The sequence below is a fragment of the Somniosus microcephalus genome, chromosome 6 (genome assembly GCF_052327205.1).
Source record: "Somniosus microcephalus isolate GS21.2 chromosome 6, FLI_Smic_1.0, whole genome shotgun sequence".
In the NCBI taxonomy this organism is placed as follows: Eukaryota; Metazoa; Chordata; class Chondrichthyes; order Squaliformes; family Somniosidae; genus Somniosus; species Somniosus microcephalus.
In genome coordinates this window covers 4,255,021-4,273,631 of record NC_140992.1, presented here as the reverse complement: position 1 = coordinate 4,273,631, position 18,611 = coordinate 4,255,021, and the positions used below count along the sequence as shown (strand labels likewise).

Here is an 18,611-nt window from a genome sequence, read left to right as displayed (position 1 = left end):
AATATCTCCAAGTTTGCAGACGACACAAAGCTGGGTGGGCATGTGTGCTGTGAGGAGGATGCAGAGAAACTCCAGTATGATTTGGACAGGTTGGGTGATATGGCAGATGCAGTATAATGTGGATAAATGCGAGGTTATCCACTTTGGTGGCAAAAACAGGAAGACAGATTATTATCTGAACGGCAATAGATTGGGAAAAGGGGAAGTGCAACGAGACCTGGGTGTCCTTGTGCACCAGTCGCTGAAGGTAAGCATGCAGATTCAGCAGGCGGTTAAGAAGGCAAATGGTATGTTGGCCTTCATAGCGAGAGGATTCGAGTACAGGAACAAGGATGTCTTGCTACAGTTGTACAGGGCCTTGGTGAGACCACAGCTTGAGTATTGTGTGCAGTTTTGGTCGCCTTATCTGAGGAAGGATGTTCTTACCATGGAGGGAGTGCAGCGAAGATTCACCAGACTGATACCTGGGATGGCAGGAATGACGTATGAAGAGAGATTGGGTCGATTAGGTTTATATTCGTTAGAGTTTAGAAGAATGAGAGGGGATCTCATTGAAACTTTTAAAATTCTAACAGGACTAGACAGACTAGATGCAGGAAGGATGTTCCTGATGGCGGGGGAGTCCAGAACCAGGGGTCACAGTCTAAGGATAAGGGGTAAGCCATTTAAGACGGAGATGAGGAGGAATTTCTTCACCCAGAGACTAGTGAACCTGTGGAATTCTCTACCACAGAAGGCAGTTGAGGCCAACTTATTAAATATATTCAAGGAGTTAGATATATTTCTTGAGGCTAAAGGGATATGGGGAGAAAGCAGGGACAGGGTACTGAATTTGGATGATCAGCCATGATCTCATTAAATGGCGGAACAGGCTCGAGGGGCCGAATGGCCGACTCCTGCTCCTATCTTCTGTGTGCCCTTTAGTTTATATTGCCTCTCCTCGTTCTTCCTACCAAAATGTATTACTCCACACTTTTCTGCATTTATTTTCATCTGCCACGTTTGCCCATTTCACCAGCCTGTATGTCGTCTTGAAGTCTATCACTATCCTCCTCACTGTTCACTGTACCTCCAAGTTTAGTGTCCTCTGCAAATTTTGTACTCCCAAGTCTAAGTCATTAATATATATCAAGAAAAGCAGTGGCCCTAGAACCGACCCCTGGGGAACACCACTGTATACCTTCCTCCAGTCCGAAAAACAACTGTTCACCACTACTCGGTTTCCTGTCACTTTGCCAATTCCGTATCCATGCTGTCACTGTCCCTTTTATTCCATGGGTTTCAACTTTGTTGGCAAGCCTATTATGTGGCACTTTATCAAATGCCTTTTGGAAGTCCATGTACACCACATCAACCGCATTGCCTCATCAACCCCCCTCATCAAAAAACCCGATCAAGTTAGTTAAACACAATTTATCTTTAACAAATCCGTGCTGGCTTTCCTTAATTAATCCATACTTGTCCAAGTGACTTAACTTTGTCTCTGATTATCGTTTCCAAAGTACAGGAACAAGGATGTCTTGCTGCAGTTGTACAGGGCCTTGGTGAGACCACACCTTGAGTATTGTGTGCAGTTTTGGTCGCCTTATCTGAGGAAGGATGTTCTTACCATGGAGGGAGTGCAGCGAAGATTCACCAGACTGATACCTGGGATGGCAGGAATGACGTATGAAGAGAGATTGGGTCGATTAGGTTTATATTCGTTAGAGTTTAGAAGAATGAGAGGGGATCTCATTGAAACTTTTAAAATTCTTTTAAACTGACTGGCCTGTAGTTGCTGGGTTTATCCTTGCACCCTTAAAGAAGGGTGTAACCTTTGCAGTTCTCCAGTCCTCTGGCACCACTCCTGTACCTAAGGAGGATTGGAAGATTATGGCCAGTACCTCCGCGATTTCCTCCTTAACCTCCCTCAGCATCCTAGGATGCATCCCATCCGGTCCAGGTGACTTATTAATTTTAAGTTCAAACAGCCTTTCTAGTACCTCCTCTTTATCAATTTTTATCTCATCCAGTATCTGAACTACCTCCTCTTTTGCTGACTTTGGCAGCATCTTCTTCCTTGGTGAAGACAGATACAAAGTACTCGATTAGTACCTCAGCCATGCCCTCTGCCTCCATGCGTAGGTTTACTTTTTGGTCCCTAATCAGCCCCACCCCTCCTCTTACTACCCGTTGACTATTTATATGCCTATAGAAGACTTTTGAATTCCCTTTTAGAGGCATTCAGCAGTTTTCAAGAGAAAAGAGGTTTTGCTGCAGTAGTTAAGATCGTGGCGATTGTTAATGTCAGCGGTTTGTGCTAATCATGATCAAGTGCAGTTTGAAGCCACTGTATACATTTTCCCACAGCTGTACCCCTTCTCTTTCCCTCCTTTCCTGAAGACACTGGCTCACACTGGCGACGTCTCTCTGGACACTGGCTCACACTGGCGACGTCTCTCTGGACACTGGCTCACACTGGTGACGTCTCTCTGGACACTGGCTCACATTGGCGACGTCTCTCTGGACACTGGCTCACACTGGCGACGTCTCTCTGGACACTGGCTCACACTGGTGACGTCTCTCTGGACACTGGCTCACATTGGCGACGTCTCTCTGGACACTGGCTCACACTGGCGACGTCTCTCTGGACACTGGCTCACACTGGTGACGTCTCTCTGGACACTGGCTCACACTGGCGACGTCTCTCTGGACACTGGCTCACACTGGCGACGTCTCTCTGGACACTGGCTCACATTGGCGACGTCTCTCTGGACACTGGCTCACATTGGCGACGTCTCTCTGGACACTGGCTCACACTGGCGACGTCTCTCTGGACACTGGCTCACACTGGTGACGTCTCTCTGGACACTGGCTCACACTGGCGACGTCTCTCTGGACACTGGCTCACACTGGCGACGTCTCTCTGGACACTGGCTCACACTGGCGACGTCTCTCTGGACACTGGCTCACATTGGCGACGTCTCTCTGGGCACTGGCTCACATTGGCGACGTCTCTCTGGACACTGGCTCACATTGGCGACGTCTCTCTGGACACTGGCTCACATTGGTGACGTCTCTGGACACTGGCTCGCTCTGGTACCCCACCCAGCAGCCACTTGTTATTCACACGTCTAGATACAGTGTCAACAGACTTTTTTATTCATTCACGGTCTGTGGGTGTCGCTGGCAAAGCCGGCATTTATTGCTCATCCCTAATTGCCCTTGAGAAGGTGGTGGTGAGCCACCGCTGCAGTCCGTGTGGTGAAGATACTCCCACAGTGCTGTTGGGTAGGGAGCATTGTTCCCCCTAAACTTTTTTATGAATGTGCGGCCCATTCACAGTTCCGCGCATGTGTGAAACTTAACATTGGAAAAGCCAGTCCCAGGCTGAGAGGGAATGTTGGTCAGGAGTTCCAGGATTTTGACCCAGTGACGATGAACGAACGGCGATATATTTCCAAGTTAGAATGGTGGGAAACTTGGAGTTGGCGGTGTTCCCATTCACCTGCTGCCCTTGTCCTAGGCGGAAGAGGTCATGGGTTTGGGAGGTGCTGTCGAAGAAGCCTTGGTGAGTCGCTGCAGTGCATTTTGTAGATGGTACACACTGCAGCCACGGTACGCCGGTGGTGGATGGGGAGCCAATCAAGACTATTTAATCATGGGGTGGCATCACAAGCAGTCACATCACTCGGCATGTGTACAGTTTCCCATCTCGATCACTGACAGGCGCAGGAACCATTTTCTCCCCTCCCTCTCCCGAGCCCAGGCCTGCCGGAACCAGTTGTAATATCCCTACCGTCGGGCTGGCTGAGCTCTGGTGACTCCGCGCTGATGGAAATCGAGCCCAGCATCTTCTGATCAGCGCAGTACCTCGCTGGATGGGGTGGTGCCCCAGCGAGTCTCCGAAGGAAATTGCTGCAAGTTCATGTTGAGCTTTTGGGCAGCGGTTGGAGAGATGCTGCTCTTTGTATCGCACACCTTGTAAACAATTAAACAGCAGAAGCAGCCTGCCCTTGGTACTGCCTGAAACATAACACGTCTAAATTCCTCGCTTAACTCAGAAAATGCTTTAAAAATAGAGCTGGATGATTCGGAACACGTTGCACGATATTACTGGGCAGGTTGTTCTCTCTCTGATGTCGAAAACTCCACCCCCTACACTGCCCGATTGCTGCTCGCTCAGCTGTGCAATCTGATGGAAATCTCATTGCTAGAATGGAAGTTCCTGACCCCTATAGAAACCGCATCCTGTCTGTTTAAGAAAAATATACAAGTTGTATCTGCAGGTCTTGCAACTACAATTCCAGCAAAATAGAAAAAGCGAGGGATTGTGTTCTGTGACCAGGAGAGCTGCCACCCATTTCCCCGAGTGTTGAACAGCGCACTGTAAATAATGTCATCGCTTTAAGAGCGATCGGCCATTTAACCTCGTCTGTGTCACTGTCGGAGGCTGCTGGTTTACAGTTGCATATTCGGGGCCTGCTGAGTGCAGTCAGTAAAACACTCAGATTCAGATCTTCTATCTGTAGCCGATAAGGCTTACATGAAATGTTCTTATCAATTTCAAAGTCAGTTTCCACTGGGGGCACGCAACAAAATTTCCCCTCATTCAGCACGAGCTGGCAATCTGAGGCCACAGCTGCTGTGGGAAATGGATAAATGCATCATAGAAACATAGAAACATAGAAGATAGGAGCAGGAGTAGGCCATTCGGCCCCTCGAGCCTACTCCGCCATTCAATGAGATCATGGCTGATCATCCAAACTCAGTACCCTGTCCCTGCCTTCTCCCCATACTCCTTGATCCCTTTAGCCTTGAGAAATATATCTAATTCCTTCTTGGATATATTTAATGAATTGGCCTCAACTGCCTTCTGCGGTAGAGAATTCCACAGGTTCACCACTCTCTGGGTGAAGAAATTCATCCTCATCTCAGTCCTAAATGGCTTTCGGCCTCAGGTGACTGTCTGTGTGGAGTTTGCACATTCTCCCCGTGTTTGCGTGGGTTTTCTCTGGGTGCTCCGGTTTCCTCCCACAGTCCAAAGATGTGCGGGGTTAGGTTGATTGGCTATGATAAAAATTGACCCTTAGTGTTAGGGGGATTAAATACGTGGGGTTACGGGGATAGGGTGGGATGTGTGTTGGTGTAGGGGTTACGGGGATCGGGTGGGATGTGTCGGTGCAGGCTCGATGGGCTGAAATGGCCTCTATCTGTACTGTGAGGTTTCTGTGATTATCCTTAGACTGTGACCCCTGGTTCTGGACTCCCCGGCCATCAGGAACATCCTTCCTGCATCTAGTCTGTCTAGTCCTGTTAGAATTTTATAAGTTTCAATGAGATCCCCTCTCATTCTTCTAAACTCCAGCGAATATAAGCTCAATCGACCCAATCTCTCGTCATACGTCATTCCTGCCATCCCAGGTATCAGCCTGGTGAATCTTCGCTGCACTCTCTCCATGGCAAGAACATCCTTCCTCAGATAAGGCGACCAAAACTGCACACAATACTCAACGTGTGGCCTCACCAAGGCCCTGTACAACTGCAGCAAGACATCCTTGTTCCTGTACTCGAACCCTCTCGTTACGAAGGCCAACATACCATTTTCCGCCTTAACCGCGCCTGCTGCACCTGCATGCTTACCTTCAGCGACTGGTGCACAAGGACACCCAGGTCTCGTTGCACTTCCCCTTTTCCCAATCTATTGCCGTTCAGATAATCTATCTTCCTGTTTTTGCCACCGAAGTGGATAAACTCGCATTTATCCACATTGGGCAGATGCATGGCAGATGCAATATAATCACCCAAACTGTCCAAATCATACTGGGGTTTCTCTGCATCCTCCTCACAGCCCACCCAGCTTTGTGTCGTCTGCAAACTTGGAGATATTGGCCCTGATTTTCTGGCAGCCGTCGGGCAGCTTTTCATGCGGCCGGGGTCCGAAAATCACGGAAAAAGCGGGTCGGGACCCCCCCCGGCCTGATTCCCAACCCCGTCCGACTTTCGGACCGCCGTTTCTCCGTCACCCGCTTCAGTCCCGGCCGCCGCCGGCAGGACTGCTCGTCGGAGCACTAATCACCAATGATCACCTTGTTAAGGAAGATTTTCCGGGGCCGTTGCGACTTTGGGGCTTTCCCCACATGAACCCCGCCGATGAGAGCTGGCGTGAAAACGGCTGGCTTTCTTGCTTGCAGCAGCAGGTCGCTGAGGGCTGAAGAGATTTAAAGAGGCAGCATTTGCAGGCTGCAGGACCTTGTTGATCAAGGCTTGGGGGAACTTTTTGAAGCCTTAGGAGCAGCTGTAGAAAGTTGGAGCCTCACACACTTCTCCAGTGTGAGCTCCTGGGAAGCCCCTCTCGCCACCCTAACTCAGCGCCCCCTCAACGGAGGCATCTGCCAGAAGCATGGGAGGCCTTTGGTACCTTCCCTTCCTGGCACTAGAGGATCTCCAACAGCAGAGGCGGCAGCAGCAGAACCAGGAACAGCAGGATGAGCACCAGGAGCACCAGGCTGCTGCTCACTCACCTGAAGCTACACAGGCCAGAAGGGGCCAGCGCTTGGAAGTGGCTTGAGAGCACCTTGCTGCGCTTTAGGGGGCCAGTGGGACCCGTTTCTGCACTGGCAGTCCTACTCAGAAGGACTTTCATGAAGATCTGGTTTCTCTGTTCAACAGATGGCCAACGCTCCTCAAGAGATGTCATTCTCTTATGAGCACTCACCATGTTTTCCGTACCCTGGCGAGTTATCTCCTCCATGGAGGTTGCCAACCTTTCCATGGTGATGCGTTCATGCGCCAATGACTCCACAAAGGCTCTGCTGATGGTCGCTATGGACTCCTCCATTCGCTCCACACTCGCAGCGACCCTGGAGACAAAACCTGCCAGAGACTCCTGCAACTGTGCATGGAGATCCATCACCTCTTCTCTTGTGGATGGACCCAGAGGCAGAGGGTCGACAAGCAGCGCAGCTGAGCTGAGCTGGCAGAGTCCTGCGCCCTCCGACGGGGACACTCCACTGCTGTCCCTGTCTCCACAATCTCCTGAGGCTCGCTTGTGAGCTGTGAAACACCAGGTGACAACACTACTCTATGTCCCGAAGGTCCCCCCGAGGTGTGAGTGTCTGCGCTGGTGCTGGGTGCGCTTACTTCTGCTGATGCTGCGCCCTCAGAGGTTGGAGCTTCCTCTGAGGAGTCTGGCTGCACAGCCTCTTCCTCCTCCACAGTGAGGACGGGGGCTCTGGATGGTACTGTGGGGGAGTAAAGGAAGGAGATAGAGATGTAATGCCAAGGTTCTTCTGGTGACTCTCAGCAAGTTGGCATCTGCTGACACCTGCATCAATGCAGCATTGGTCTCAGTGGGAGGCCTCTTCCTGCCTGACCTAGGGAAGAGGACCTCCCTGTGGGCCCTAACCCCATCCAATAATGCGTGCAGTGAAGCCTCGTCGAATTTGGAGGCAGCTCGGGGTCTGGCACTGGCCACAGCTGCTGCAGGCTCCTCTGCCATCCTGCATGGTTCATTTGGAAGCCTTCAGAGGATGCAGTGTTTGCTATGGACCTTGAAAGCACCACGAATGATGACATCATACTGTGGGGATTTCTGACTCGAATGGACAATTAGCAAGGCTTCCCACATGCTGGGAATTAATTGGCCACTTGAGGGAAAATTGCATGGAGCTGGCTGACACTTTTTTAATGTGTGTCAGAAACCCCACATTCGGGGAAATCCGACCATTCCCCACAGAAGCCAAAAATCGGGGCCATTACATCTAGTTCCCTCGTCTAGATCATTTATATATATTGTGAATAGCTGGGGTCCTAGCACTGATCTCTGCGGTACCCACTAGTCACCGCCTGCCACTTGGAAAAGGACTCTTTGCTTCCTGTCTGACAACCAGTTCTCTATCCAAGACAGTACCTTACCCCCAATCAAGAGGCAATCATTTGAAGTTGACGCTCAGACACATTTTAGGGGCAGAGGGAGCTTTACTCTGTATCTAACCCATGCTGTACCTGCCCTGGGAGTGTTTGGTGGGACAGTGTAGAAGGAGCTTTACTCTGTATCTAACCCCGTGCTGTACTTGCCCGGGGAGTGTTTGATGGGACATTGTAGAGGGAGCTTTACTCTGTATCTAACCCATGCTGTACCTGCCCTGGGAGTGTTTGGTGGGACAGTGTAGAAGGAGCTTTACTCTGTATCTAACCCCGTGCTGTACTTGCCCGGGGAGTGTTTGATGGGACAGTGTAGAGGGAGCTTTACTCTGTATCTAACCCGTGCTGTACCTGCCTGGGAGTGTTTGATGGGACAGTGTAGAGGGAGCTTTACTCTGTATCTAACCCGTGCTGTACCTGCCCTGGGAGTGTTTGATGGGACAGTGTAGAGGGAGCTTTACTCTGTATCTAACCCGTGCTGTACCTGCCCTGGGAATGTTTGATGGGACAGTGTAGAGGGAGCTTTACTCTGTATCTAACCTGTGCTGTACCTGCCCCGGGAGTGTTTGATGGGACAGTGTAGAGGGAGCTTTACTCTGTATCTAAGCTGTGCTGTACCTGCCCTGGGAGTGTTTGATGGGACAGTGTAGAGGGAGCTTTACTCTGTATCTAACCCGTGCTGTACCTGCCCTGGGAGTGTTTGATGGGGACAGTGTAGAGGGAGCTTTACTCTGTATCTAACCTGTGCTGTACCTGCCCTGGGAGTGTTTGGTGGTGATAGCGGGGCCTGAAATGGAGTGTGTTCCATTCACTAACATCCTCTAACTTGAGGGGAAAGCGGTGTCCAATCTTCACAAACCTGAGGAAAGGATGAGGTAATGGGGGAGGGGCTGCCGCTATGAGTGAACCGTTCCCGAGCCTAAAGGGAGAGGAGAAAATTGGAGGGACTTTTCGAGAAAGAAAATTGCTCAGTTCCACTCTCGGCGTTAATAGCTGAAGATGTAGAATTTGTTACAGAATAGAACACGTCAATGTTTTTTGAACAAATTGGGATTGTTGTAATATTTTATCACCTGTTTTGCAGTGTTCTGTGGACTGTTTTTACATTACAGAATACAAATGGAGTTTAAACCCATTTTGATGGTGCTGAGAATTAGCTGTAATTGTGTTGCTCTGTCTGTCTCGGTGTATCCCTTGTCTGCATTTCTCTCAAACTCTGAACTACTGTTTCTCTCTGGCCCCTCCTAATTTTCTTTACCCCTGATGCAGCGTGAACGTAGTGCAGTGTTTAACTGAAGCCCCTCGGAATGACTGGAGAAAGAATCATTTACATCGCGCTTTCTCACCCCTCTGAAAACTTTTCAAAACATTTCACGGATTACTTTTGAATTGGAAATTGGGGTCACAGGGCAGTCTAGATTGGAAGGGGTTTATCAATGTTAAACACCCATGGGGGCTACGGTTTAATTGTTGGCGGAAATAGTGACATTTTGTGTTGGAAATTATTTCAAATAGTAAGGCCCTCGAAACAGCTGGAAACCGATGAGCCCAACTGGGCAGCCCACAGTTTAAAGAAACCTTGCACACACCGTTGGATGGATCGTTAATGGGAGCAGTGATTGAGAGAGAGGAGAGACTGGAGTTGTGTATGATGTAATCTTGAGCTTGCCCTCATGAACTCTGTGGTTTTCCTGATCCTGTACATTTTTGTTTGCCAGCAGTAATTATTTTGTGAAGTTTCGGACATTGTGACTCTGCCCCGGCTTCATGTACAAGTCGCAAACCTCCAATTTATCAACCTCTTTGCTTTGGTCCCTCCTCCTTCAAACGCTTCCTTAAAACCCATCTCTTTGTACCTTTTGATGATCTCCCTTAACCTTTCCCTCACTTGCTGCTTTCTGACAACTGAAAGTGGGCTGCTTACACTCGCACTGGCCTGTTCCCTGTGGCCGTGCTCACTCGAGCAATCTCTTGGTTCATTTGTGTGATCTCACGCCCTGATTCCTTCTGGAACTTTCAGACTTAATTGTTGGTTAAACTTGCTTTGCAGCCTCATTAAAACGAAGTATCCTGCATTTAAATCCTGGCGGTGGTGCAGAGAAAGCCGTGCGCCGTAGTGCCAGCGCAAAGAATTATTTTATTCACTGGCAAGGCCGGCATTTATTGCCCAACCCCCTTCAGGGTGCAGTTAAGGTTCAGCCACGCTGGTGTGGGACTGGAGTCACATACAGGCCCAGACTGGGTGAGGGCGGCAGGTTTCCTTCCCTAATGGACATTAGTGAACCCGTTGGATTTTTTCGACACTCCAACAGCTTCATGGCCACTCTTACTGACTCGGGCTTTTTATTTCCAGATTTTTATAAAAACGGAATTCAACTCCTCAACCTGCCCTGGTGGGGTTTGAACTCCCGTTCTCTGGATTATTGGCCCAGGTCTCTGGATTACAAATCCAATAACATAACCACGACACCTGGGCTCTTCAGAAGTGAGTGGGAGGGAAACTTGTATCGAGGTATATAATAGAGTGAAGATAAATCCAGAGCACGGCATCAAGGAATGTTCTGTAAAAACGGCAAGGATCACCGCTATAAAACTTGTCGAAGGAAAATGTCAGGATGTTTTTCATGTGAATGCTTGGAATGACCTTTTGTGCTATCGCTGGCACTCTCGTCACTGAGTCAGAAGGTTCAAGCTGCACTCCAGATACGTAAACACGTAGTCTATGCTGCCACTCCCATGCAGTGCTGAAGGAAAGCTGCACTGGCGGAGGTGCCGTCATTCGGATGAGATGTTAAGCTGAAGAAGAGCAGGGAGTTCTTCGGGTGTCCTGTCCAATATTCATTTCTCGACCAACATCACTAAAAGAGATGATCTGGATCTTTATCTTGTGCTGTTTGTGGGGTCTTGCTATGTGCAGATTGCCTGCTGCATTTGCCGACATAACCACGGTGACTCCATTTAAGGAAGTATTTCATTGGGTGCAAAGTGCTTTGGGACATCCTGAGATAGCAAAGCAGCTATGGAAGCTCAAGATCTTGCTTTCCTTTTTCTAACGACCTCGGAATGTCCTTAAGTGCTTCACAATCAATGAAGTACTTCTGAAGTGTAATCACTGTTGTAATGTCGGGAAATGTGGTAGCCAATTTCACAAACAGCAGTGCGATAAAGGATCAGATAATCTTCCTTTGTCATGTTGGTTAAAGGATAAATGTTAGTCAGGGCACCAGGAGAACTGCTCTTCGAACAATGCCATGAAAGAAAAGAGACAACCGTGAGATTTTTTTATGTCCACCTGAGAGGGCAAAAGACGACACCTCTGACAGTGCAGCGCTCCCTCAGTACTGCCCCTCCGACAGTGCAGCGCTCCCTCAGTACTGCCCCTCCGACAGTGCAGCGCTCCCTCAGTACTGCCCCTCCGACCGTGCAGCGCTCCCTCAGCACTGCCCCTCCGACAGCGCAGCACTCCCTCAATACTGCCCTTCTGACAGTGCAGCGCTCCCTCAGTACTGCCCCTCCGACCGTGCAGCACTCCCTCAGTACTGCCCCTCTGACAGCGCAGCGTTCCCTCAGTATTGCCCCTCTGACAGCGCAGCGTTCCCTCAGCACTGCCCCTCCGACAGCGCGGCGCTCCCTCAGCACTGCCCCTCCGACAGCGCAGCACTCCCTCAGTACTGCCCCTCCGACAGTGTGGCGCTCCCTCAGCACTGCCCCTCCGACAGCGCAGCACTCCCTCAGTACTGCCCCTCCGACAGTGTGGCGCTCCCTCAGCACTGCCCCTCCGACAGCGCAGCACTCCCTCAGTACTGCCCCTCCGACAGTGTGGCGCTCCCTCAGCACTGCACTGGAGTGCCAGCCTGGATTATGGGCTCAAGCCACTGGATGGGACTTGAACCCATGACCTTCTGACTCCAAGGCGAGAGTGCTGCCCACTGAGCCACGGCTAAGACTTGCTTGTGAGGTTCTGAAATTGAATATCATTTATTTTTAAAAGTACACGTGCAGAATGGTGCATGGGAGCACGCTGCAAGTTTAACGCACTTTGTGCCACTCTCTCCTAGTCGAGCATCACTTGGCATCCAATGTACAAAGAAACCGTTTGGTTCAGCATGACCTGCAAGTGGCCAAGAAGCTGCAAGAGGAGGAGAATAAGAAAGCCCAGGTCCGCCTTCAGAAACACCAGCGAGAGATGTAAGCACTGGAATGTTTTATAAGTTGTAAAATCTAGCTGAATGGTTAAGGCAGGAACCACCAAGGTTGGAAAGATTGAGAGCGAGCAGAAGATGTTTAGGTAATGCTGAGTTTGGATTTTGAAAGCCTGTAGATTGTAGGAGAATGGGAATGTTGAGGGAGGTAGAATCTCCCCCACCCTCGCAACCACCTCCCTCTTTCTCCGCTCTCATTTCCGGTCCATCTTTGTCCTTTTCCATGACTACCTTAAATCTCACCAAATTATGGTCACTGTTACCAAAATGCTCTCCTACTGACTCATCTACCACTTGCCCGGCTACATTCCCTAGAATTAAGTCCAGTACCGCCCCCTCTCTTGTAGGACTTTCTACATGCTGGCTCAGAAAGCTCTCCTGGATGCACTAAGAATTCCGCACCCTCTAAGCCTTTCACACTCTGACTATCCCAGTTAATATTCCCTGCTCCCTGTTCTGAGTTACTGAACTTACAGAAGCATTCAGGGCAACAGAGACTAATCAAGGAGATAATTGTATTTGTATTCATCGTAGTCACAGGATCCCGGCTGGTGTGGGAAATTGACGAAGTTACACTGATGTATTTTGGGGCGAGGGAGGAGAACATCTTTGAGGTTGGGGTTCAGGCATTTTGTTGAGGCAGTGTCGGGGCGGATCTTTAACCTTTCTTTAACCCAATTGGGTTCATAAAGTGGAGATTCTGAAGGGGGATTGACAAGTTAGATGCGGAGAGGTTGTTTCCTCTGGCTGCAGAGTCTAGAACCAGGGGTCATAGTCTCAGAATAAGGAGTCGGCCATTTAAGACTGAGATGAGGAGGAATTTCTTCACTCCGAGGGATCATGAATCTTTGGAATTCTCTACCCCGGAGGGCTGCAGCCGATGAATCGTTGAATATATTCAAGGCTGAGATCGATAGAGTTTTGGACTCTAGGGGATAGTGCAGGAAAGTGGAGCTGAGGTCAGCGATCAGCCAGGATCTTATTGAATGGTGGAGCAGGCTCAAGGGGCCGTATGGCCGACTCCTGCTCCTAATTCTTACGTTCTTATGAAAGGTTGCTGTGCAAGGGAGCACTGTGTGCAGTTTTGGCCACCTAATCACAGGAAGCATTTAAAAAAATATTTGTTCTTGGCATGTGGGTGTTGCTGGCAAGACCAGCATTTATTGCCCATCCCTGCTTGCCCTTGAGAAGGAAGGCGAAAGATTCAAACCCCATGGGACACGAGTTGTAAATGAAGTTAATAGGAAGGGAAGTCGATCAAAGGGTAATGAAGTTGTAGAATAAATTACCAGGCAAGGGCGTAGAAGCAGACGTTATAAATGGGGTCGAGCAATTAAACGTGAGTCTGCTGCGGGAAGGTTATGGGTTGTTGGGTCTAATTACCCTTTCCCATTCCTAAATGTGCTGATATCTTTATTTCGCAGGACAAAATTAACAAATGTACAAAATATTTTAATAAACTTTATATACACATCTGATGCACACGACAGCAGGGGGAATAGTGTGATCAGGAAGTCAAAAGGCTGGGGGTGAGATGTGCAGGATTCCTACAGATGGGCATTGAGGGCTCGGGAGAGTGTGTGGAAGAGTGTTTCAGCAACCTCGTTGCATATCAAACAACCTTTTAACCGCGCTTCATTGGGCTCCCTGTGGGGACAGAGAACCTTTTAAAAGACCAGCTCTCCACTAAAAGACCCAATTTGTTCTGGCGTCCTGCTTTATGAAGCTGCAGCAGTTCTGATGGGATTTGCCCTGGAGTATGATTGTGTGCCGTCGTTCGCTGAGTTTTGCCTCGATTTTTCTCTTGCCCAGCCACCTCCAATGCTTATACGATAGCTGACGTAAGAAAACTACTAGGCACTTGGTCTAAGCGTTAAACAAAGCTTTAATCAACTGTTTTACAACATGGAGGTCTAGTTATGTCCTTCACTAGTTCCTGTTAAGAATGTCCTGCGCAAGCTGGGCCCGTGCCCGAGTAGTTATACTCGCCCTGGACAGCGCCACCCGTCGGCCGCTCAGTATTATTTCATAAGTCTTTCTTTCATGAATGACTGATTCATGTCATTAGCAAAATGCTGCGGATGCTGGAAATCTGAAATAACAACAGAAAATGCTGGAAATACCCAGCAGGCCAGGCAGCATCGGTGGAGAGAGAAACGGCGTTAACGTTTCGGGTCTGGGACTGAAGAAGGGTCCCAGACCGGAAACATTGACTCTGTTTCTCTCTCCACGGATGCTGCCTGGCCTGCTGAGTGTCTCCACCATTCTCTGTTATTTCACCTCCAATTCTTGTTGTGTTGCAGGGAGCGTCGCGACAACCAGATGGCAAAGGTGATTCAGGATGAGCTGGCCCTGGAAAACGAGAAAAGGCGACGCCAGGAGGAGAAGGACGAGGTAGGAATCCGTGGAGCGGCCGTCACTTTCCCATCCTCCAGTATTCTGCGGCCCGAGCAGCGCGACGGGGAGAGAGCAGGGCACTGAGATTAGTTCCGCTTTGCTCCAGCAATGTTCTCGAAGGCTGTGTAAAATGCAGTGGAGCACGGGAAGATGTATAAAATGAAATAGAACGAGGGAGGTGGTGAATTTTTGAACCAGCTGTATAAAATTCACACTGAATTAGCCTCTGTCTTCCTGCTAAAGTCTCTTTAACTTGGTATGTTTTTTGCTTTTCATAAAGCTAAATATTCTCCCAGTTTTCAGCCCTAGATTGGAATGCAAACCCGTGATTGATTTTGCGTGCGATTGTAAATGACGGATGACTTGGAGTGGTGATTCATGGTTCAAATCCACTTGGTCTATTGCTGTTTATAAGCCGAGCATACTCTTCTCTTATATTGCATGCTGTAATCTGCTGCAGTGTGCCATTCCGAGTGTGTTGGGTATAAATGATTGCACTTTCGGGAATTGACACACACGCACAGTCACAATTAATACTGCGCTCAGTCAGACTATCCTTCAGATTAACTCCTTCACTCACTAATTGGCTGGCTTTGCTTCTCTCTCTTCCCCCATCCCTCTTCTGAATGTGCTGGTGGGTCAAGTCTCAGAACAGGGCGGGTAAACATGATTTGGACCATGGAGGGTAAACGCCAACACCAGCCGCTCGGGCCGGACAGCCTGTTTCCGTGTTGTAACTTCCATCTATTTCCAGATGTTAAGCCTTCCAGTACCCTGTCCAAGTGGCTGTTCATGTTTAAAGCCTGGACAGTGAGCATCAGTGGGCATCACACCTGAGCCTGGTCTTGTTTCTTACCCAATATCCACTTAAACCTTTAGCGAGAATTACTGGTTAGTAACCGATAACCACTCTCTGGTTTTCCTGCCGCTAGCCCAGGGAGCTGCGGCCAGTGCTACCCCTACAGCCACACTATGCTCAACCTTGGATACACCAGCGCCCATCCTGGCTTGTATTGCTCAGTTAGTTATTAGGCAGTGCATTTAACAACCAAGCCATCAGGAAATAATTGTCATCATTTTGCCATCTCTCTGAAGAATGCTCCACATTTTCTGATCATAGAATGACACAGCATAGAAGGAGGCCATTGGGCCCATCGTGCCTGTGCTGGCTCTTTGCAAGAGCTCTCCAATTAGTCCCACACCCCCTGCTCTTTCCCCAGTGCCCTGCCAATTGTTCCTTTTCAAGTATATAACCAGTGAATGGAATTTCCCTTGTTTTGTACTGTGATCACTTCATCTCACCTTCAACTTGGAGGCTGAACAAATGTTTTTGAAGGTACAAGTAGAAGTCAGTCTATCTAGTTACTGTGCTCAGGTTATTCCTGGCATTGGCGTGCAAACCTACACACTTCAGGCGTGCACTTCCACATTTGCATCAAGGCATCTGATTGTAGGTTCTTTCCATTTGTTATCGAGGGTACTTAATAGAAAGGAGAATTCTGCATTGATGTCAGCTGTTGATAATCCAGCCTGTCTCCATGATAGCTGATCAACTTGGGGAGGATGGCAGCCGTCTTTATCCCATCTGGATTTTCCAAAGCAAGGTAGCAGAGCTTTAATGGAAACTATTCTAGCCTTCCAGTACCTCAAGCCTAGGGCAACCTATTCATAGTCAATAGGTAGAAATTCTGACCGCTGGTCCCTCCTAACTTGCTCTATCTGCTGTAGCTCTCGCTGTAGCTCTCTTACTCTCTCATTCAATTAATTCTTGTGATCTCCATGGCTCTGTGATCTCTCCCATCTTCGGAGCAATGACCGCATCCATTTATTGTCCATTGTATCCGCTCTTGCTGCTGGCTGCACTCTGGTGAGGCCACACCTGGAATACTGCATGCAGTTTTGGTTTCCATATTTAAGAAAAGATATACTTGCTCTCGAGGCGGTTCAGAGAAGGTTCACTCGGTTGATTCCGGAGATGAGGGAGTTGACGTATGAGGAAAGGTTGAGTAGGTTGGGCCTCTACTCATTGGAGTTCAGAAGAATGAGAGGCGATCTTATCGAAACATATAAGATTGTGAGGGGGCTTGTTCGGGTGGATGCGGTGAGGATGTTTCCGCTGATGGGTGAGACTAGAACTAGGGGGCATAATCTTAGAATAAGGGGCTGCCCTTTCAAAACTGAGATGAGGAGAAACTTCTTCACTCAGAGGGTAGTAAATCTATGGAATTTGCTACCCCAGAGAGCTGTGGAAGCTGCAACATTAAATACATTTAAAACGGAGATAGACAGTTTCCTAGCAGACAAGGGAATTAAGGGTTACGGGGAGAGGGCAGGGAAATGGACGTGAGTCTAGATTTGGATCAGCCATGATCCTATTGAATGACGGAGCAGGCCCGAGGGGCCGTATGGCCTACTCCTGCTCCTCCTACTTATGTTCTGCTCAGACTGTTCACAACCTCTCGTCCTGCCTCAGTGCAGTAACTGCATGGTGATCCTCTCCATGTCATTCAGTAGGGCAATGAAAATCTAGTTTCCTCCCATTCTTCAGACGGACTGTCTTCACGTCTCTTGGGACTCGTCTGACCTGTGATGGCTCTATCCTTGGTCCTTTTGCATGACCCATAACCCAGAGTGCTGTGGCCAAAAAGTAGCACTCCCGCTCTGGGGAACCTGACCAGAGATGGTTGTGGTCTGCTTGGCTCAGCTGCTCAGTCAGCCCTTTGAGGGGGGGGGGTTGCCAGAGCTGCTCGAAGTGGTCGGAAAGAAGGCAGCACTTGCTGGCTGCTGCTGGCATTTTCCGTTTGTCTCGCAGCGTCGAATGCTTCTTCGAGGAAGCTCAGTGAAGCGCTGTGCAGTACGCAGCCTGTAATTTATAAATATCCGGAGAAACCCTCCTCCGTACTCCATCTGTTCACACCCCTGCGAGCAGTCCTTCCCCTTAATTAAAAAAAAAGGTCCAAACATTTACTTCTCAGCATGCTGTGTAAATACCCCGTTATTACTTTAATGCTCAGTTGCCTAGCAACACATTAGGAGAACATTGGAAATGATGGGTTTCTTTTCCCTGGTACTACAAGTGTCGGAAGCAAAGATGCCTGGCAGAACGTCGGGGATATAATTACAGTTTTTTGCAATTTAACATTACGTTTTAAGTGATTTATTTAAGGGGTTTTGTGAAGTGATTTTGCTGCTTCTGTATTAATTAAGTCTACGGGTGGTGCAAATGTTGGAGGATAGTTTGACCAGGAGTCGTCTTCTGGGCTTCACTGAGGCTTTATTATCAGCTGCAGCAGGCAGGTGGATTATACTGATGTCCTTGTAGACCTCTACCGCTTCAATATTCTCCCCTCCCTCCTGGCGGCACTGGTTTGAGCTGAATGTATGGGTCCACAGGTATCACTCGCCTTCCGGCACCTCACTCCAGGGGGCGATTTTCATCAGCGTCTGGACAGTCCGATTGTTCAACCCTGGGAAATATCACAGTCAAGCCTAATCCTGTCCAAGCCCAACATCCAAACACATACTCTTATTTCCTGCTCGGGATGTGAGTGTTGCTTTTATTTTATTTTTTTATTTTTAGGAACATAGGAACACCATTCAGCTCCTCGAGCCTGTTCCGCCATTCAATCAGATCATGGCTGATCTGTGACCTAACTCCATATACCCGCCTTTGCCCCTTATCCCTTAATACCCTTCATTCTTTCGTTCATTATTGAAGCTGTGGCATTCCTTCTGTGTGTGGCTCAGCACCATCCCACACAGTGCATTGACCCACTGAGATTCTTTGCTGGGGTTCAGTTCCTTTTATGCTGGGCATCTTCAGCTTCCTTGTCCAAGTGGGCAGTGCCGGTGTTTAATCCTCGACAGGCAGGCTACTCATGAGTAAGGGCCAGATCAGGGGAACACGATCCTGTCCTCGCCCATGTATACACACTGTTTAGCATGGGTCGCTGGGCTGCTCCAGTCCAGGCACTGAGGCCAGTTATGGTCCAACTACCAGGTTAGCTGAGATACCAACTCTGTGCTATCCGGATCTGGACTTTCCTGATCTCCATGGGGTAGGGGTGTGGGGGGCGGTGGTGGGGTGAGTGGCGAAGGCACAAGCTA

At 49.1% G+C, this 18,611-nt stretch overlaps 1 protein-coding gene across 2 annotated transcripts in view; it reads left to right on the top strand.

Moving 5' to 3' along the window:
- Nucleotides 1-18,611, top strand: part of ccdc50a (coiled-coil domain containing 50a) — a 130,944-nt gene that overhangs the window by 59,077 nt on the left and 53,256 nt on the right. For both annotated transcript variants that reach the window (XM_085989641.1, XM_085989640.1), the window contains exons 3-4: nucleotides 11,964-12,093; nucleotides 14,411-14,501. In XM_085989641.1, the coding sequence (XP_085845767.1) occupies nucleotides 11,964-12,093; nucleotides 14,411-14,501 (221 nt within the window). The remainder of the gene's footprint in view (nucleotides 1-11,963; nucleotides 12,094-14,410; nucleotides 14,502-18,611) is intronic.